General features: G+C 44.5%; 1 protein-coding gene across 3 annotated transcripts in view; it reads right to left on the reverse strand.

Annotated features, from left to right (window-relative positions):
- Positions 1-11,938: 11,938 nt before the first annotated feature.
- Positions 11,939-22,201, reverse strand: part of zfpm1 (zinc finger protein, FOG family member 1) — a 95,303-nt gene continuing 85,040 nt past the window's right edge. For 2 of the 3 annotated variants that reach the window (XM_029434170.1, XM_029434168.1), the window contains 5 exons: positions 20,008-20,110; positions 19,180-19,431; positions 17,979-18,212; positions 17,576-17,818; positions 11,939-17,425 (listed from right to left, as the gene is read on the reverse strand). In XM_029434170.1, coding sequence (XP_029290030.1) covers positions 14,793-17,425; positions 17,576-17,818; positions 17,979-18,212; positions 19,180-19,431; positions 20,008-20,110 — 3,465 coding nt within the window. In that variant the 3' untranslated portion in view covers positions 11,939-14,792. The remainder of the gene's footprint in view (positions 17,426-17,575; positions 17,819-17,978; positions 18,213-19,179; positions 19,432-20,007; positions 20,111-22,201) is intronic. The other variant, XM_029434169.1, reaches the window with a different exon arrangement.

The raw sequence follows: 22,201 nt of genomic DNA on the forward strand, positions 1-22,201 counted from the left end.
GTTATTATACTTGGCCCCAAATGCCTCCGAAACGCATTTTCTAATAACATAGAAGCTCTGGATGGCATTAATTTGGCCTCCAGCACCACCAAAAGGAATCTTGGCTTTATCTTTGATCAGGACCTGTCTTTTAACTCCCACATAAAACAAATCTTAAGGACTGCCTTCTTTCATCTACGTAACATTGCGAAAATAAGACACATCCTGTCTAAAAATTATGCAGAAAAACTAGTCCATGCATTTGTTACTTCAAGGCTGGATTACTGCAACTCATTGTTATCAGGTTGTCCCAAAACGTTGCTTAAGACTCTTCAGTTGATACAAAATGCAGCAGCATTAGAACTAGGACACAGGATCATATTACTCCTGTGTTAGCTGCTCTGCACTGGCTCCCGTTAAAATACAGAATATAATTCAAAATCCTTCTCCTGACTTACAAAGCAATTAATGGTCAGGCTCCAGCTTATCTTGAAGATCTCACAGTACCTTATAAACCAACTAGAGCATTACACTCCCAGAATGTAGGGTTACTTGTGGTTCCTAGAGTCTCTAAAAGTACAATGGGAGCCAGAGTCTTCAGCTATCAAGCTCCTCTCCAGTGGAACCAGCTTCCAGTTTGTGTTCGGCAGGCAAACACCCTCTCCACATTTAAGAGCAGGCTAAAGACTTTCCTTTTTTGATAAAGCTTATAGTTAAGGCTGGCTCAGGCTTGCCTTGGATCAGCCCCTAGTTATGCTGCTATAGGCTTACACTGCCGGGGGATACCTCCCTGATCTCCTCCTTCTCTCCCTCTCTCCTCCCCTCCCTCTCCCCTCTTCATCTGTATGCATTTATGTATGTTACTAACTCAGCATCCGGGGCATCATCCCCGGAGTTTCTGTATCTCTCATGTGGCAGGTTGCCACTGATAAAGTTTACGTCTGGATCATGAATCGTGGCTGCGCCTGCTGCCCTGGTCCTGCCGGACACTGGGAAGCCTTTTTGACATTATCCTGGATTCATCCATACTTTCTCTTTTTTGATCACAACATAATTTCTGTCAAATGCTGTATTTGTACTATGTTGTTTATCCTGTACACACGACATCTATTGCACGTCTGTCCGTCCTGGGAGAGGGATCCCTCCTCAGTTGCTCTCCCTGAGGTTTCTTTCAGGAAGTTTTTCCTTGTGCGATGCGAGGCTCTAAGGACAGAGGGTGTCGTATCCTGTACAGTCTGTAAAGCACACTGAGACAAATGTGTAATATTGGGCTATATAAATAAACTTAATATGAATTGATTTGATACTTCGACACCAAAGACTGTTGTAATCTGAAAAGGTGAAAGCATTGAACAAGATTGTTCCAAACATTGGTGTTACGACCCGGCTCGGCAAGGGAAAAGGAGTAACATAAAACCAGATGGTCATGGTTTAAATAAGATACATTTATTAATATAGCTGGACAATTGGCAAACAATTGCTTTTAGACAGACAAATGGAACAAAAGGAGGGCTCTTACACCAGAGCAATGAGGCGTCAAAGCCAAACAAACAGAACAATAAACCCCAACCTAAACAATTCTAAACAAAACTTGGGGTGAAAACTGGATCAATACAAACAAAAGTCATAAATAGCACTGAAGCACCTAGCGATTCCAACACAGAACACGTAACTTAACTGATGACAGGATACAACCGAATCTAGGACCCACACACACACGAGTACAATGCATATGGCTGACAACACCAGCAGCCCCGACTGTCGAGCTGGCTTGGCATTTGTAGTCACCGGTCTCTCCAGTGCGCCTTGGATTGGAGAGCCGGAACAGGTGCACAACAATCACAGCCGGTCTTCATCAATGTGGGAGGAGGAGGTGTCGCTGCAGCCAATCAAGGGGCAGCGGTCACACATCCAAATCTGCATACTTACAGTATATCTCAAAAGTGAGTACACCCTTTAGATTTTTGCAAATATTCTGTTATATCCTTTCAGGGGATAACATTATCCTACTGAAACTTTGATATAACTTAAAGTAGTCAGTGTGCTGCTTGAATAACAGTATAGATTTATTGTCCTTTGAAAATTACTCAGTACACAGCTGTTAATGTCTAAACAGCTGGCAACAAAAGTGAGTACACCCCATAGTGAACATGTCTAAATTGTGCCCAAAGTGTCAATATTTTGTGTGACCACCATTGTTATCTAGCACTGCTTTAACCCTCCTGGGCATGGAATTCACCAGAGCTGCACAGGTTGCTTCTGGAATCTTCTTCCACTCCTCCACGACGACATCACGGAGCGCACGGATGTTGGACACCTTGCACTCCTCCACCTTCCTCTTGAGGATGCCCCACATGTGCTCAATTGGGTTTAGGTCTGGAGACATACTTGGCCAGTCCATCACCTTAACCTTCAGCTTCTTCAGCAAGGCCGTTGTCATCTTGGAGGTGTGTTTAGGGTCATTATCATGTTGGAAAACTGCCCTACGGCCCAGTTTCCGAAGAGAGGGGATCATGCTCTGCTGCAGGATGTCACAGTATATATTGGAATTCATGTGTCCCTCAATGAAATGCAGCTCCCCAGTGCCGGCAGCACTCATGCAGCCCCAGACCATGATGCTGCCACCACCATGCTTGACTGTAGGCAAAACACATTTGTCTTGGTACTCCTCACCAGGGTGCCGCCACACACGCCGGACACCATCTGACCCAAACAAGTTTATTTTGGTCTCATCAGACCACAGGACATGGTTCCAGTAACTCATGTTCTTGGATTCATTGTCTTCAGCAAACTGTTTGCGGGCTTTCTTATGCATCGGTTTCAGAAGGGGCTTCTGTCTGGGGCGACGGCCATACAAACCGATTTGATGCAGTGTGCGGCGTATGGTCTGGGCACTGACAGGCTGACATCCCACTTCTGCAACCTCTGCAGCAATGCTGGAAGCACTCGCACGTCTATTTTTGGAAACCAACCTTTGGATATGACGCTGAGCACGTGGACTCAACTTCTTTGGTCGACCCTGGCGAGGCCTGTTCCGAGTGGAACCTGTCCTGGAAAACCGCTGTATGATCTTAGCCACTGTGCTGCAACTCATTTTCATGGTGTTGGCAATCTTCTTATAGCCAAGGCCATCTTTGTGAAGCGCAATAATCCTTTTTTTCAGCCACTCAGAGAGTTCCTTGCCATGAGGTGCCATGTTGTCCAGCATTCAGAGAGAATTGTGCCCAAAACACCAAATTTAACAGCCCTGCTTATCATTTACACCTGAATCCTTGTAACACTAACGAGTCACATGACACCAGGGCGGGAAAACAACATCATTGGGCACAATTAGGACATGTTCACTATGGGGTGTACTCACTTTTGTTGCCAGCTGTTTAGACATTAACAGCTGTGTACTGAGTAATTTTCAAAGGACAATAAATCTATACTGTTATTCAAGCAGCACACTGACTACTTTAAGTTATATCAAAGTTTCAGTAGGATAATGTTATCCCCTGAAAGGATATAACAGAATATTTGCAAAAATCTAAAGGGTGTACTCACTTTTGAGATATACTGTAAATAGGGAAAACAAGGTGCATGCATCCACAAAGTAATCCCCGCAGATAAATAAGGCCGTGGCCGTAACACTGGTGATTGTTTCATTCATTTTCAGTGTCTTAGCTTGTAACTTGATGAAATGATTGCATTTAAAGCAATTAAAATATTCTACACAATATTACAAACAAATGACAAACAAATGATTTAACAATGTATTGCTACTGGACTGTGTATGCAATTTCCATCGTATGTCTTTGTTATCGTACAACCTTTCTTTTCCTAATTAGTATTGATAATTGAAATGGAGTCCAAAATTATGATCTATTTGCATCTATAATTTTTCCAAATGCATGACTGAATAGACAGTGGGGCTGACTTTATTTGATGCTGTCAAAGTTAAAAAGAGGACCCAATCACAGTACACACAACAAGCAGGTTGCAAACAAAACAGAGGGAGTAGTCCAGGGCAAAAGACGACCAGACCAGCAGAGACGCTCTGGGCGAAGGACAAGAGGACAACCGGACAGCCGTAGCCCCTCTGGAGGACGGGCAGGTGGATAACTGGATGTGCAGAACCATACTGGAGGGCAACCAGACAACAGGTCGGCGACAAAGGAGGAGCCTCTCTGGAGGACGAAGTAGGTGGCAAGACCCCTCTGGAGGATGAAGGCTGATGTGGGACCACCAATGAAGTTGGGAAAGTACAGAGGGAAGTTGGTACTGCCGCAGCCAAAGCAGGCCAAGGCAGGCCACGCAGGATAAACACAGAAGGAACGACAACACCATGAAACATAGAAGACGAACCGTGAAGGAACAATGGGACACACAGGTATATACAGTACACAGACAACTAATCACAAGAACGGGACACAGCTGGAGGAGGCAAAGACACAAGGGCAGCAGGGTGATTGAACACAGGAGGATCTCGTCAGGGCGGGGCACTATTGGGACTGGATCAGGTAATATCAGATGAACATACTATGGACTGAAAAATCAGTTAAAACCTTTTCAACGTAACCACTGAGTAGACTGCAGAGGGCCTGAAGAAAAATGGTCAACCTCAATATTTAAAGCTTAATTGCACCGTTGTGGTTCAATAATGGGCCACTTACGCTTGTCTGGACTGGAAAACTAATTCAAAACCCAAGTTCCAACAGTATTCTCTGCTGTCATGCAACACCGTGGGGACATCCTAATTGGAAGTTTGAATTATTTAATTCTTCTTCCTTTGAAAGGTAAATAATATATTTGTTGTCTGAATGATACTATATCTCTGTTGAAATCGCCATTATTGAAGGAAAGAAAAACATCAACAAATCAGGTTATTCCAAACTTTTGAAGGGAATAACATTCATTATGTTTTTGTAATGTCACTATTTATTCTCAAGTAAATAAAAAAATAAGCAATACCCATATTATTCTGAACAATTTCACCATGTGCCTTTTCAATTAAACAAATCATTTCAGTTATAGTTCATTACAATAACAATATAATAGTTTTACAAGTTCATTTTATTCAGCTGTAATTTAAAAAGGCTAGTACATAATCTGTGCCATTATTTAGAAGGTGGGTGAATTTACCCGAAAATACCTACAAACGACATACCCAAAGTAAATTGAAAGCTGCTCTTCAACCATTTGCACCAGCTGCATGATTTTGGGCTCATTCAAAAGATAACTCTCGTATTGTTCTTGCAAGATAGTGAATAATCACTCCAAGTGCTTCTGGCACTGAGAAATAGTGGTCTGAATATACTGAATTTGAAGAAAATACACTCCGCCAGAATTTCTTAGTTCTTAGAAGTTAGAAAAAGATGTCTGAAGATGGGTATAGCTGGTAGTCCCGAGCTGAAATACACAGTAGAAACACAGAACCAAGTGTTATCAAGTTCACCACCAAATTTCAGATAAAAAAGGATAAAAACTTAATTTATTAGACAGGTTTGTCTAAGACCTCTCTGGAACCATCACCTTATCGTGGTGGAGAGGTTTGTGTGTCCCTATGAACCTGAGAGCTGTGTTGTCTGGAGCCTAGTGCTCCTGGTAGGGTCTCCCAAGGCAAATTGGTCTCAGGCGAGGGGCCAGACTAAGAATGGTTAAAAAACGACTTCATGAAAAAAAGGAAAAGGAAAGGAGAGACCCTGCCCGGAGGAAGCCCGGGGCCCCCGTCTGGAGCCAGGCCCAGAGGGAGGGCCCGACAACGAGCGCCTGGTGGCCGGGTTTGCCACGGAGCCCGGTCGGGCACAGCCCAAAGAAGCTACGTGGTGCCTCCCATCCATCCATCCTGTGGGCCCACCACTCATGGGAAAAACCGCTGGGGTCGGGTGCGCTGTCACATGGGTGGCAGTGATGGTCAGGGACCTCGACCTGAGCAGCAGAGGCTGGCTCTGGGGACGTGGAACGTCACCTCTCTGTGGGGGAAGGAGCCGGAACTAGTGCGGGAGGTGGATCGCTACCAGTTGGATCTGGTGGGGCTTATCTCTACGCACAGTCTTGCTCTGGAACCGTGCTCCTGAATAGGGGTTGGACTCTATTCTTCTCCGGAGTTGCCCAAGGTGTGAGGCGTCGGGCCGGGGTGGGGAATACTCACTAGCCCCCGGCTGAGTGCCGCTACGTTGGAGTTCCGGTGAATGAGAGGGTCGCCTCCCTACGCCTTCGGGTTATGGGGGGAAAACTCTGACTGTTGTTTGTGCCTATGCCTCAAACCGCAGTTCGGAGTATTCGGCCTTCTTGGAGACCCTAAATGGAGCCCTGCACGGGGCTCCAGTAGGGAACTTGCTGGGAGTCGCCATAGTCTTGCTGGGAGACTTCGACGCACACGTGGGAAATGATGGAGACACCTGGAGAGGCATGATTGGGAGGAAGGGCCTCCCTGATCTAAACCCGAACGGTCGTTTGTTGTTGGACTTCTTTGCTAGTCATGGAATGGCCATAACAAACACCATGTTCGAACATAAGGATGCTCATAAGTGCACATGGTACCAGAGCACCCTAGGCCAAAGGTCAATGATCGATTTTGTAATCGTATCATCTGATCTGAGGCCGCATGTTTTGGACACTCGGGTGAAGAGAGGGGCGGAGCTGTCGACTGATCACCATCTGGTGGTGAGTTGGATCAAGGGGTGGGGGAAGACTCTGGACAGACCTGGTAAACCCAAACGGGTAGTGCGGGTGAACTGGGAACGTCTAGAGTAAGCCCCTGTCCTGGGGATCTTTAACTCACACCTCCGGCGGAGCTTTTCAAACATCCCTGTGGAGGTTGGGGGCATTAAACCTGAATCTATTGCTGAAGCTGCCGTGATGAGCTGTGGTCTCAAGGTCTTAGGTGCCTCAAGGGGCGGTAACCCTCAAACACCGTGGTGGACCCCGGTGGTCAGGGAAGCCGTCCGACTGAAGAAGGAGTCCTTCCGGGTTATGTTATCCGGGAGGACTCCGGAAACAGTTGGAGGGTACCGAAGGACTAGAATGGTGTCAGCCTCTGCCGTGTCAGAGGCAAAGCAGCGGGTGTGGGAGAAGTTCGGAGAAGCTATAGAGAAGGACTTTCGGGTGGCACCAAGGTGCTTCTGGAAAACCATCCAGCACCTCAGGAGGGGGAAGCGAGGAACCATCCAAGCTGTGTTACAGCAAGGGTGGGACCCTGCTGACTTCGACTGAGAAGGTTATTGTGCGGTGGAAGGAGCTCTTTGAGGAACTCCTGAATCCGACTAACACGCCCTCTATAGTAGAGGCAGAGCTCAAAGCTGATGGGGGATCATCATCAATTTCCCTGATGGAAGTCACTGAGGTAGTCAAACAACTCCACAGTGGCAAAGCCACAGGGGTTGATGAGATCCGTCCAGAAATGCTGAAGGCTTTGGGTGTTGAGGGGCTGTCTTGGTTGACACGCCTCGTCAACATTGCGTGGAAGTCTGGGACAGTGCTTAGGGGTTGGCAAACCGGGGTGGTGGTTCCCCTATTTAAAAAGGGGGACCAGAGAGTGTGTGCCAACTACAGGGGTATCACACTTCTCAGCCTCCCTGGTAAAGTCTACTCCAAGGTACTGGAAAGGAGGGTTCGGCCGGTAGTCGAACCTCTGATTGAAGAGAAACAATGCGGATTCCGTCCTGGTCGTGGAACAACGGACCAACTCTTCACTTTCGCAAGGATCCTGGAGGGGGCCTGGGAGTACGCCCATGTGTTTTGTGGATCTGGAGAAGGCGTATGACTGGGTCCCCCAGGTGATACTGTGGGAGGTGCTGCGGGAGTATGGGGTGAGGGGGTCACTTTTGAGGGCCATCCAATCCCTGTACGCCCAAAAGCGAGAGTTGTGTCCGGATACTCGGTAGCAAGTCGGACTCGTTTCCAGTGAATGTTGGCCTCCGCCAGGGCTGTGCTTTATCACCAATCCTGTTCGTGATTTTCATGGATAGGATATCGAGGCGTAGTCGTGGAGAAGAGGGGTTGCAGTTCGGTGACCTGGGGATCTCATCGCTGCTCTTTGCACATGATGTGGTCCTTATGGCATCATCGGGCTGTGACCTTCAACAGTCAGTGGATCTGTTCGCAACCAAGTGTGAAGCGGTTGGGATGAGGATCAGCACCTCTAAATCTGAGGCCATGGCTCTCAGCAGGAAACCGGTGGATTGCCTACTCCGGGTAGGGAATGAGCCATTACCCCAAGTGAAGGAGTTTAAGTACCTCGGGGTCTTGTTCGCGAGTGAGGGGACGATGGAGCGAGAGATTGGCCGGAGAATCGGAGCAGCAGGGGCGGTATTACAGTCACTTTACCACACCGTTGTGACGAAAAGAGAGCTGAGCCAGAAGGCAAAGCTCTCAATATACCGGTCGATCTTCGTTCCTACCCTCACCTATGGTCATGAAGGCTGGGTCATGACCGAAAGAACGAGATCACGGGTACAAGCGGCCGAAATGGGTTTTCTCAGACGGGTGGCTGGCGTCTCCCTTAGAGATAGGGTGAGAAGCTCAGCCATCCGTGAGAGACTCGGAGTAGAGCCGCTGCTCCTTTACGTTGAAAGGAGCCAGTTAAGATGGTTCAGGCATGGTGTTCCAGGTACGTCCAGCTGGGAGGAGACCCCGGGGAAGACCCAGGACTCGGTGGAGAGATTATATCTCCTCACTGGCCTGGGAACGCCTCAGGATCCCCGAGTCGGAGCTGGAGGATGTGGCCCGGAGAAGGGAAGATTGGGGTTCCTCACTGGAGCTGCTGCCCCAGCGACCCGATCCCGGATAAGCGGTAGACGGTGGATGGATGGATGGAGGTTTGTCTAAGAGTAACACCTTTATTAATAAATATTCTTTTTATTTATTTATAAAAAACTATTATATACCCATATAAGTAAGTAAGTGAGTAAGTGAAGTATAAGACATTTTTTTCTAATATGTTTATGTTTTTTTTGTATTTTTTTCTGTACAATAAATAATAAATATTATTTTGGAAATAAATTTAATTTTGAAAAAACAAACCAAGGGAAGTGACGCATCTAACGAAGAGGCACTAGTTTTCTATACGATGCGCGCGCCACCAGGACGTTGAGCTGGCCCAGGGTCAGTCTATAACAAAAGAAGTGGGTGGGTACTTTCTTATCAAGTTGACACTCATTGGCTCATGAAGGTATTAAAAAAACCCATCGAAGCTCCGATTGGCTCAAATGAAGTGTCAATCTAATGCTGAGAGCCCGCGCTAAAACCAGGACATGTCTGAACCGTGATGAGCGCACGATATATTAAGTTATGACTGTTTATGATCACACAATGTAAAAATCGATCAGCTGATTTCACAGATTGCAACACCTGTTCATGGACTTTTATTGATGTGACGATGTTCACAGTGGATATCTTTTTACCGGAAACGAACGTGTGGACATCTGGCAATGGCTTATGAGCATCTTTTTCAAAATATTGCTGAAAAGAGGATATTTTATGAGGCTTTATAGGTAAGTGGGCTCAAAGTTATGATTTTGATTTTGAGTGTACTTGCTAGTTTGAGGAGCTGATTGTACCGCTGTTGTGATTTTCATCTCCATATTAAAATAGACGAGATTCTAAGCTTTCCAAAAATATAAAAAGAAATCTAACACCTGCTGGACCCGCCAGCGGGCCCGCGCACGGTGAGAGGTTGAGCAGAATCCCACTGTGCTGTAAAACATTCCAGGTAATGTTACGTTTGGTAAAATGGAATAAGCTGCCAACATTCTCAGGAATGACTTGGTTTGTTTATGGTTATTATTTAGGAAGATTTTCCTTGTGTGGTGTGAGGGTCTAAGGACAGAGGGTCATATGCTGTACGGTCCGTAAAGCCCACTGAGACAAATGTGTCATTTGTGATATTAGGCTGTATGAATAAATTTGATTTGATTTGATTTATGGCATCTCATGTCAAGTGTTTCACAGTAACTGAATACAACAGTGAGATGTAAATTCACAGCTCATACATGAAGGATAAACACAGGGTGAGAAAGTTACTTACAAATGTGCAACAAATAATTTAGTCTCTTTTCGAGCTATCTATCAGTGCTTTTATCAGTGCACTTTGCCAGTGATGGGAGCAGCCTTGGTGCTCTGATTAGCACACTTTTCTTCTTAGAGTTGCTATTTCTCATGCACAATATTCTGAAAGAAAAGCTGATGATTCACTCTGCCTTTATTCAAGAGTATCAAACAACGCACTGGAAACTTTCTTATGAAAGGAAGTGATTTATGAGTGACTACACACAAGCAACAGAGATTCACCTACAAAAGTCAAGGACTCCCACTCAGGCACATGACGAGAGTTTTGGGTATACCATCACGCAAAAAACATCAAAGCCACTAGGACAGGGGTCGGGAACCTATGGCTCGCGAGCCAATTATGACTCTTTCGATGACGCAATATGGCTCACAGACAATTTTGAGCTAACATTTTTTAACACCATTAACAAGCAAGAAATAATTGTACTGTGACATTTTAAAGTAAAACATTTAACAGAAATTAGTTTTGAAAATAAAATTCCAAATATAAAATATTTTGATCCATTTTAATCTGTCAACGGCAAAACTAAATTTTAATTGGATAATGCGGAACGACACAGGTCAAGAAAGAAACTCCTCCTTTTCGTCAGGTAACCAGCTAGTTTATCTGCCTCGAACCCTTAAAACGGAAAAGATGTCAAAAAGAAAAAAATATGAGGATTACCATACGTTCCAGGCCGCGTGGACAGAGGACTTTGCCTTTGTGGAGAGAGCAGGATCTGTGGTATGTTTGATATGCAACGATAAAATTGCATCAATGATACGGACAAATGTAAAGCGGCACTTTGATACACACCATGCTTCATGTGCATCGAAATATCCAGCTGGGGACAGCAGGAAAAAGGCAAGCGAAGAGCTACAGCGGAGAGTGCTAACCAGTCAGCAGCAACTCCTTGGATGGACCAAGCAAGGTGAAGGGAGATAAGCTAGCTTTGCTGGTGCTTTGGCAATGGCTCAACAAGAGGAGAGGATTTATTCAAGTCTTTCATGGAGTTCGACAAAAAAAAATATCTAGCAATGGATAAACTGATTTCTGTGTGTACTGATGGTGCACCCTGTATGTTGGGGAAAAACAGGATTTGTCACGCTTCTTCGTGAACATGAAAATAGACCCATCCTAAGTTTTCATTGCATTCTGCACCAGGAGGCGCTTTGTGCTCAAATGTGTGGCGAGCAGCTTGGTGAGGTGATGTCATTCGAGTGGTCAACTTTATTGTTGCCCGAGCTTTAAATCATCGCCAGTTTAAAGCACTGTCAGGAGTCAGACATGTGGGTGAGTCAAGTCCCTTAATGGAGAGTTAGAAATACTTGCGCGACAGCGAGCAGAGCTGACGAGTGAACACAAGTGGACAGAAATTAAAAAACTTCAACCTGAAGACCAGCTGATTCTTAAAACTTGGAATGAGCTTCCGGTCACAAACTGCACAATGCAGCGTGTGAGTGTTGCCATATTGACCATGTTTGGCTGTACATATGCATGTGATCATCTGAGGAACATTAACACCAACCTACGCTCACATTTAAATGATGGAAGCCCCAACGCCTGCATGAAGCTGAACCTCACCACTTATGAACCAGACTACAAGGCCATCAGCAAAACCATACAGCACCAGAAGTCGCATTAATGGTAAGACGTATTTAATTTATTATTGGTCAGCTACAGTATATCAACAAGAGTATTAAGAAGAATAAAGATATTTATTATATATAGCGCTTTTAGTACTCAGAGATGTTTTGTACTCAAAAAATGTATGTCTTACTTAAAAAATGCACGCATAAAGTTGCATTCAATTTTATTAAATATATGGCTCACAAGGAAATACATTTAGAAATATTTGGCGTTTATGGCTCTCCCACCCAAAAAGGTTCCCGACCCCTGTACCAGAAAGAAGTACAATCATATTCTCCATCAGTGTCTCTCAGAACGTTTTTATTTCCCATGCATAGTTTGGACAAGAGTGTAATGAAACTGAAATGAAAAGTATGGAAATAAAAGTTTAGACATTCATTGTGATTTCTTCCATTATGGACATTAGAGAAATCATTAAGAAACATGTTTTACAACTAGATAAAAAAGGTTTTATGCGAGGGTTCAAATCTTTCAGAAAATCCTTCAAGTTGACGCACTTTGGACGGGGAAAAGTTCTGTATAACATAAATACATTACAAAAAAGTCTCTAAAACTAAAACATTCAGCACATTTTTATACAACACAGTGCAATTAAAATGGGGTAGGTTCAAAGGATGATTTTTCAGCACTCAGTTACTCAATTTGTAAGTAGTTACCATGACTCTGTGACTTTCTGCTTTTCTCTCTCCTTTTGAACTGAGAGAGAAAGACCAGCACAATTGTAAACACTTAGTAGTAAGATGTGTCTGATACAAGTGCTGCTCCGAACCACAACAGAGCAGAACATCAACCAGGAATTTTGAAAATGATGATAAAAAATCCTACACTTTTATATTTAGTTTCCAGTTTTGGAAACAAAATGATGGGGTGAACATGGATCAATTAATGAGGAACTCACATTTCCACATTCGCCATAATAACTTTATACGATGATACTATGTCATTGTTGTGTTTACAGCTTGTTCTGTTGTCCCTTAGTGACCAAAACAAACTTCAACAGGTATGACAATGTTTCTCCCAACCACTGATGACTTTGATTAGGCATGTGTAATAAAAAGGTCAGGAGTATCCAACACAGGTCCAGATCTGTCCTATGTTGGTAGGTATACAGTTTGACTGACATTAGCATTCTAGCAAAAAAGTGTAATAGCTGGCTTATGTGCTCACCTGCTATCATCTAATTCTATTTCCCAACTTTGCAGTTCTAGTGTCAAAATCAGAAAGGTCCAAATTCTATTTTAGAGGCTATTGTACATTGTCAAAGTCTGAGGGAAATGTTTGTAACAAATTCAGCATCTGGATGCAATATTGGCTAATGGCAACTTCAATTGAAATGAAGTCTGGACCTTAACAAACTTAAGATGGCCCATACTATACATTACTTAGTTTGCATCAATATTTGAAAAAAAGGATTTCACAGTTCTAACTAACACTGTATTGCAACTGCACCAGCAGCATGGGAACATTGCGTAAACTGTGTGTGTGAGTATGTGTGCATGAGCGAGAGAGCAATAAAGTGAGAGAGGAATAGCACAGTATTTTTCTCACACACACACCATGGGCCACAATAAGCGGTTACTACATACTGGATGTGCTTAACCTACAGTGTGACAATTCCCTGCTATGCCTTCATTGCCGGACAGAAACACAATCATTTAAAAGAAAAACAACATCTTTTAAGATGTGTATTAGAAGCATTTTTTCTGTTTTGTGCATCCCTTGGAAAATATATGAAAAGGCAGTGTCCAACCAATAATGTAAAGCTGAGTGTCCATAATGGTCATATTTTGCATGGTATAGAGGCTGGTAACTAAAGATAGTTTTTAAGGTATATAACATTTTGATTTTAAATACCCTAAAATCTGGGAGGCTACATTCTCACCAAAGTATTAACACAAAAGTATCAGTAGTTCTCCCTTCAACTTTCTCATGTGAAAAGCTGTAAGTGAGGAAGCTGTTCTGATCTAATCATGTTCCTCATCAGCATGATACAAGAGGGGATAAAAATAAACAGCGCAGGTTTTCAGACCTCACCATCAATTAAAGACTACATAAACAGAACACCAAATGCTAACGTGATAACAAAGTTCAGTGAGATCCCAGTGATTACTGTGAGAAGATATTACATATCTGCACTTAAAAAATACACTTCAACACACCCAGATCCTTCCAACAGTATGAAAAATATACAAATAAAAAATACAAGTACTCTCAGACACCAGGTAGGTAGTTTTCTGTTGACATGAAATCAGTGAGGACTAAAAGATAAATATTTCACATTTTCTTCTCCCTTGCATTTTTTGAAGAGAAAATAAAAATGTATATGTATGAAAGAAAAAAACAAAAACAAAACTGTCCATTTAGAAATATTATCCTTCAGTAATTAGTAACATTGTGATACCACATATTTGTTTTTGTTTTTTTAGCTAAAACGCTTAAGCTTCTCTAATAAGCAAAAAAGAGCCAGTGTTGAAACCAAAAGTATTATAGAATTCTTTTTTTCAGACATCATACAATATGCACAGATAATAAAAACATTAACAATGATCAAGTCTTTTCCACACAAGAGAAATTATTCCTTTGTTTAGGTCTGGAACATTAAGAGCTCAGGAAAAGACTGGAGATTCATCATAATCAGCATCAACATTACTGTATCATCATCAGTCATAAATGCCTCCAACAGTCAGTTCAACAGAGAGACAGAAAAGAGGCTGTCTAGATAAATGTTTTTAACGTCCCATAATGCAACATACTGTGAGGCCTGGGAGCGGTAGATGTTGAATTGGTGACCGGGGTATGAAGACAGAGAGTGAGCTAGATGATGAGGGCACACCAGTGTGTGCAGGTAGCATCTGTCGCAGCTCTTAGTGTACAACAAACTTTGACCCATTGGAGGAGAAATATCAGTTAATGTATGTTAGTAACACCACCTGCAAATTCTACTCTCGAGCATCAGGCCCTGCCAGGTGAGTAACAGTCATTCATTGTCATTCATGGTCATGCCATCTGAGCGCCATTTTGGCACCTATATGGGAGGACTGGCCGAGGAGGGACTTCTTAGCTTCTTGGAACCTAATGAAGGAAAGCCTCCGCTCAGAAAGATAAAGTTAGGGGAAGAGGAGAAATACTCAGCTCACTTGACATGTTCAGCACTGTGGGAGGAGCAGTAGTATTTCTTATGAGCTATGAACGTGGAGAGGCTGCTGAACTTGATATTGCAGAGCCGGCAGAAACGGGAGTTACCGTTCAGGACAGGGGAGATCACTGTGGTTTTGGGGCCGGGGATGGGGGCAGGCTGGGGTGTGGGGTCGGGATGGGAGGCTGTGTTTGGGACAGCCTTGTCTGGAAGGAGGGAGGACCCCACCGTCTCCCTCAGGACCTCAGGCACAGGTGACAAAGTCAGAGAGGGAGCCCTTGACGGAGACACAGACAGAGGGGAGCCAGCCAAAGGTGATCCATCCCCAGCTGAAGGGCTGCCGTTTGCCAGTGGGGAGACGGGAGAAGTTGTACCGCTCCTTGCCTGCCCGTTGCTGCTGTCTCTGTGAACTCGAGAGACCAGTCTGGGCTGGCTGGCCGGGGTGGTGGAGGTGGTTGCAGCTTCATCCCTGGGACTAAGGCTGGGGCTGCGGCTGACTGCACTGCCTGGCTGGGGTGGCTGAATGGTTACAACCAGGCCGTGAGTAGTCTTGAAATGCTCCATTAGGTCACATGTGATGAGCCTGTTAGGGCAGTATGGGCAGACCACCTGGGAGGCACTGGCGCCTACGACTTTGGCTCCAGCTCCTGGGATGGCTGCAAGTGTTGTGGTCGTATGGTGAAGAGATGTGGCATCGGCGGCCTGTAAGGAAGATGGATGAGGACTGGATGATGTGCCTTGAGCCTGGGCAACCCACTCAGCGGGCAGAGCTTTAGCCTCCATAGGGTGCAGAAGATCTGGGCGCTCCTGCTGAGGCCTGCTTTTGGGAGAGGTAGAAGCAGATCTCTTGAGCCTGTGAAACTGCTCCAAGGTTTGAGGTTGAAGGGTGGTGGCAGGGCAGTAGTAGGTTTTATGGGCCAGGTAGTTCTCAATGCTATTGAAGCTGATACTGCAGGCGGTGCATTTGTGGTAGTCAGTCAGAGGCAGGGAAGGGAGAATACTGTTACTGCTGTTCCGTGGAGCCTCTCTCAGACGGGGCCTTTTGCTGAGGTCAATCGGGCCATCTCCTTCAGGGCTGGAGCTGCCTGCTCCGCTGGGAGAAACTTCTTGCTTCACTGCTAAGCCCAGAACAGAGGGAGATGGTGCAGAGGCAGCTGCACTCGCGGCGGCGGCAGCAGCGGCAGCAGCAGCGTTGGCTAAAGCTTCAGTTCTAGCCATGTGAATCTCATACATCTTCTTCCTCTTGCGTGTGCGGATGGGTTGGGGAAGGAAGGCTGCTGCGGTGGTTGCCTTGGCCATGTGTACGGATCGGTGGTTGGATGGGTCATGGCGGGACGCGCAGTAGAAGCGCTTGTGAACAGTGTAGTTTTCATGACGACTGAAGCGGATGTTGCAGGCTCCGCAGAAGGTTCTATTGGGATCGTCTTCTTGGTCCTCTGCAGAACCACTAGCAGGACTCTGGCTGCCTTCACTTGCTCTTCCTCCTCCTCCTCCTCCCACACTTCCACCTCCACCTTCCCCTTCAGAAGAGGATGATATTCCTTCTTTTCCAACAGGTGTTTCTGTCTTCACTTCCACCATCCTCCCGGATTCTGTTGCTCCACTCCCTGCAGGAGGGTCAGAGTCAGAAGGAGAAGCAGAGGCTGCTCTACTTCCTGCTCCACCCTGAGGAGATGCGGACGAGCCATGTGCCCCACTGGAAGGTATCGTTGCTGGGGCTGCGTCCCTTGTCGATCCAGGGCCTGACGCTGAGGTTGCACCTTCTCCATGGTGCCTACTGGAGCAGTACAGCCTCTTATGTGCATAGAAGTTGTTGATGTTGTTGAAGGTGATATCGCACTCAAAGCAGGTGGCTCCTTTGTGAGGAGGAGTGGCTGCGGCTGTAGGTGCAGTCGGTCCAGAGGGGAAGAAGGCTGCTGGGTTGTTTTGAGGAACTGTCTGGCCCTGTTTCAAACGGCTGTGGACCATCTCTGACATTTTAGCCAGTATCTCCGAGGCCTGAGGCAAAATGGCTGCCTCAGGATTAAACATGTACTGAGGCAAGAACATTGCTCCTCCGGGAAGAACTGACCCTGTACCGCCCACATGTGCAGGGCTAGAACCAGGGGTGGGACTAGTTGGTTCTGCCTTCACAGTTGCGTTAGCTGGACTCCTCGGAGAGGTTGATGTCTGAAAGGAGGATGTGGCAGTTTGCTTCTCCTTTGTCTTCCTTCTTGCTTCTTGATCCGCCGCCTCTCCACCAAGTTCCTCTTCTTCTCCATCCTCCTTAATCTCCATTTGCTGCTCTTCTGTCTCCAAGTCTGAATGTGGCTCCTCTTTGATCTTAAGGTCAGTGGTTGGGGCATCAGGAGGACTGTAGTCTCGAGGCGTGGCTGAGCCACCATTTGCACCAGGACTGGATGAGTCTGGCGTAGGGACACAGGCCAGGGGCTCCCTCTCCTGGGGAGACTGCTGGAGCTGGGGGTTGTCAACTGATGATGGGGTGCTTTGGCGAGGGGTGGGGCTCCTTTCGGCTGGGACCCTAACCTCTAGATGGGTTCGTACATGCTGCTGAAGCTGGGCAGGGGAGTCAGAGTTGTGGCCACACACTTGACACTTCAGCACCACACCAGAGTCTCCTGGACTAAGACCTGAAGAAGAGATTCAAGAATAGCAAACTATATTAGTAGCTTCAATTTTAATGGATTTAGAATGGCAACATTCAGAACAATGAATCTGGTCAAGATTGAAATTGATCCACAGTCTTGAAAATCAACTGTCACAATGAAGATATGACTTACCAGTGGACAGGGGCAGCTTGGGAAGGCCTGGCCCTGGGGAGTACACCTCACTGTGAGACCCAGGCTGGCAAACCATGTGGCTGGTGACCAGATGACTGTAGAGGATATCCCTTGTGGTAGAAACAAAGCCACAGCCATGACACACCCCGTTCAGTGTGTCCGTGTGGACCTTAAGGTGGCGCTCACAGTTGGCTTTAGTGGTGAAGGCTGACAGACAGATGAGACAGACAAATGGGCGCTCACCTGTTGAAGGAGAGAGGGACAACCAGTTAGAGGGACAAACAGTGGACTCATCTACCAGATGGTCTGATGAACATGGTTAAGGCACATCTACAAGTTAGGTCTCAATGTTCTGACCCTTTTGTCTGTTTTTGTGTACATATACAGTAAGTCTGACTCTCACCACTGTGTGTGCGCATGTGGATCTCCAGTGAGCTGGCACTGGGGCAGCTCTTGTTGCACTGTGGAAAAGGGCAGATGCGTTCATTGGGGTAGGACTCCTTGGGTTTGTCTTGTGGCGGGGATGAGGCTGCGGCCGGCTGCTTCTGACGGCTGGCGCAGTAGTACATAAGGTGTGCCTGCAGGTTCCTCTCACTGCGGTACCAGATTCCACAGTCCTTGCATGGGAAAATGTCCTCTGATAGACAGCACATTTAGAGTTAGTTGACTGAACAGAAAACACTACATTTTGGTCTAATTTTAGTCTACTAGTCTTGTACCCTTATTACGAAGATGTGAATACACATAAAGGTATGTGCATAAATAACAGAAACCATTTTTCAGAAATCAAACTACAGCTCTAATAGGTTGAGCAAGCACTCATGTTTGCCACACACACACACACAAACACACACACACACACACACACACACACACACACACACACACACACACACCATTGCTATGAGTATCCAAGGCAACAGGAACGTAAGGGCATTGGAACAATAATTATCATACGTCTTATCATCTAGATTATTTTGTATTAAATTATGCAGAGTTACCAGATCTAGGAATGTATAATTATATCGGATGATTATCAATGGTGACAGCAAATCTGTTTGTGTGTGTGCATGGGCATCAGCTACAGACATAAGTATGGCACATGGCAACAGGGAACTTTATTGAGTAGCCCTTGCAGGTGAGTCAAAGAGCTGCAGCGTCATCTTGTGGACACAGAGATCATTGCAACTTTAAGACAAATGCTGAATTACAGTGGATCACAATGGCCTGCCAGCACCAGCTTCTATTGCAGTAATTAGAATAACAATGTCGCGATAAAAGATGTAAAAGCTTACAAGGCAAAACATGTATAGCATAAAAGATTAGAAAGGAATGTAATATTGTATAGCCCATATACAGTATCTCATATTTCCTGTTCCTTGAAACACGTATTCTTATGGAGTAATCTTCTTCTTTGCATTTCTACAATATTGCTGGTACCTTCTAATCGATTCTTGATTCTAATCGATAATTTTCTTTGCCAAATTAGAACCAACTAAAATGTATAAACAATACATAAAATATACTTTATTATTTGAACAAAATAAGCGGCTATACTGCCAACAAAAACAAAACAAATGTCATGCCTTAAATATAACACTCACTATTGACAATGGCAGTAGCCAAGATGGCGGCCATGCCAGCTTGCTGTGGGAGGAGCTGGATGTCTGAAAGCAGTGCAGGTGGGTACAGTGACTCCTCCTTCACCACAGGTTGTTTCTGGGTTACGAGGCTGAGTGGAGGAGAGAGCTGGGCCTGCGGGGAGGAGGAGCAGGAGCCCGGAGGAGGTGACAGGGAAGCCAAGAGCCTTTCACCAGCTGCAAGCTCTCTGCTCACCTTACAAAACAAATCCTCACCTGAAAACACACAAGCTCAGGTCACAATTGGAAACCGAAAAGGCACATGGTAAGAATTAACTTTTCATTTTCATACCAGTTAATACACTGAATTGATTCTATTTTGGGGTGTGGTTGCCTAGAGATAATATGATACAAAACAGAGGAAAAACTGCAAATCTCTATATTTGAATGGCTGAAAACAGCATTTCCTGCCATTTTTACATGACAATTTACTTTAACGATCAATCGATTATCAAAATAGTTGGTGATTATTTTTTCTGTAGATCGACAAATTGACTATAGCAGTTGCAGCCCAAATGTTAAATAAAGAAGTTAAATAAAAATGTTTACGGAAAGATGAATGAGAAACACGAGGCAAGCAAGGCATTGACTCCTGAGTTAGTGTTCTGGAGCTGCTCAGAGGCTACCAGTGACAGACCGGGTTGTACTGGGCAATTGGAATGCTGGTGCATAGATTCAGACATTCAAAGCAGTCAACACACATATTGACCGGTTTACAAGAATATACAGTACTGTAAGTCACAAAGAGCAATATTCAAGCAATGCTTGCCATTGTTACATAGTAAAACTCACGTTGGCTGTAGATGGTACAGTTGGCAGCTGAGATGTCGGAGGTCAGAGGGAGCAGACTAATCCAACAGTCTGGATCTTCACACACCAGAGTCAACCTTGAGTTCTGCTCACACACACACACACACACCACGCACGCACGCACACGCACACACACACACACACACACACAGGAGATGAGTAATGAACATAACCTTGTCATTGGTTATATACAGTACATAATGAAGCAGAAGGTGTATCTTCATCTGCACAGTGAAAATAAATGTCTCCTGCTAAATATAAGAATTACAATTTTTTTGTCAAAGAGTACATTTTTTATGACTATAACAGCAATGTAGGTCTTGGTTTTTTGTTGATTGTGATTAGTTGATTAATCATCTAATTAAAATTAAATTAAGTCATTTTTTTAAAGCAAAAATGTCCAAATGTTTCAGCTACTCTGTTGTATCTTCTGGACTGTTGGTCAGACAACAACTATTTAAAGATGCCACCTTGAACCCTGGGAAATTGTGATGGCATTTTTCACTATTTCTTGATATTAAATAGATCAACCGTTTAAAACCCATCCATAAGTAATTTTAAGTGACAAATAATAATCTGCCTTGTATTGTATCTGAATTTTACAACAGGGAATTCTTTTTTTAAAATGAGTCTTACCTGATGATACACACATTACATATTCATATTCATGGAACTTTTCATAATACTAGAAATACAGTACATACAGTGTAATGTAACCATCCTATAGCTGGAACAATGTTTTGATTGGTTCACATGTTTCTCTCTTGCCTCCCTTAGAAACAAATCAAATGAAAGAGGAGAGATACTCTTAAAATACATGCCATTGTCACTTTCAAGTGTCCCTTCTCTTCTTTAACTGGGCTACTGTATAATATGCAGACCATGAGATAATCACAAAAATCCAAGCATTAATTGCTGTCAATTGGAAATACACAGTCACGCGATACTGTCCAGTGTGTGAACAGTGGTAAACACCCATTTATAAAATGAATGCCAGTGAACAGAGGATGATTACAACCCAAGAAGGAAATGAGGAAATGAGGGGAGCATGGGCTGAACAAAGCTGCATAGAGAATAAAGGAGAAGAGAAGAAAAGAGGGGAGAATGAATAAAAGAGAAAGAATGACCCCGGGAGAGTGAGAGAAGAAAAGGTAGAGAAAGAAGATCTGATGAGGTCGACAGGCTGCTATTCAGAAGGCTGACATAATTAGATCAACTGAATACACTGGACAAAGAGTGGAGAGTCACCATCCAGTGTCTGTATGTGGCGGTATGAGAGACAGAGAGACAGGGAGAGAGGGAAGGAGAATACGTACAACACACACAAATATACACACACCTGTGTGTCCGAAGTACAATCTTGTCTTTGTTCATATAAGGCTCCAGGAGCATTCCCGCTTACGATCACTACAGGACACAGGCTTATCCCATGTTCCCATGAAACACGTAAGCACACACACTTTTCAGTACCACACTGCCACTGTCATCCCATAGCAAATTACTTTACTGCAAAATTGCGTAAAATGTCACCTTTAAATGTCTCATCATGCTCAACAAACACCATTTTGATCAATAATCTCTTCATTAGATTTGACCAGCTGTTAAAAGCAATGGCTATGTAAGTGGTACATGCTCAGGGACTTTACTGTGCGTCTAACTGCCATGATGAAAGTGAATAAGGAAACACATATGGCAAGGCTCAGCTTGTGTTTTTTTTCTTTCCTATCTTATATCAAATACAACCATTTCACCATTTTATTTGAGTAATAAAACACTTAAAATGTATGATGTTCATGCATTGGCTGGATCTTTTTGGTATCAAACCCACCCAGTATTGTTAAGGGAGTTTAATGCAGTACTGCTCACTGTCCATCAGGAGGCAGCATTCGCTCAGCACTGGACCTGACAGTCCTCACACCACACTAAGCAGTTACGGGCTGAAAGGGTCACAGTTGACTCGATGGTGTATCCTGCTTGTTAAGTGTTTCCTCTGTCATACTCAAGAGATTCTTTTAATACCAATGCCACTTTGGCCCTGGTGTTACATTCATTTGTAAGGTTCTGTTTTCTACACTTAAACTAAGCTGATATCTAAAACAATTTGGAAACAACATTCTGAGAAATGGGAGCCTTTTTAAAATCTTTAAACGCTAATCAGTACTTTGTCATCAAATCC

This window comes from Cottoperca gobio, chromosome 6 (genome assembly GCF_900634415.1).
Source record: "Cottoperca gobio chromosome 6, fCotGob3.1, whole genome shotgun sequence".
Lineage (NCBI taxonomy): Eukaryota > Metazoa > Chordata > Actinopteri > Perciformes > Bovichtidae > Cottoperca > Cottoperca gobio.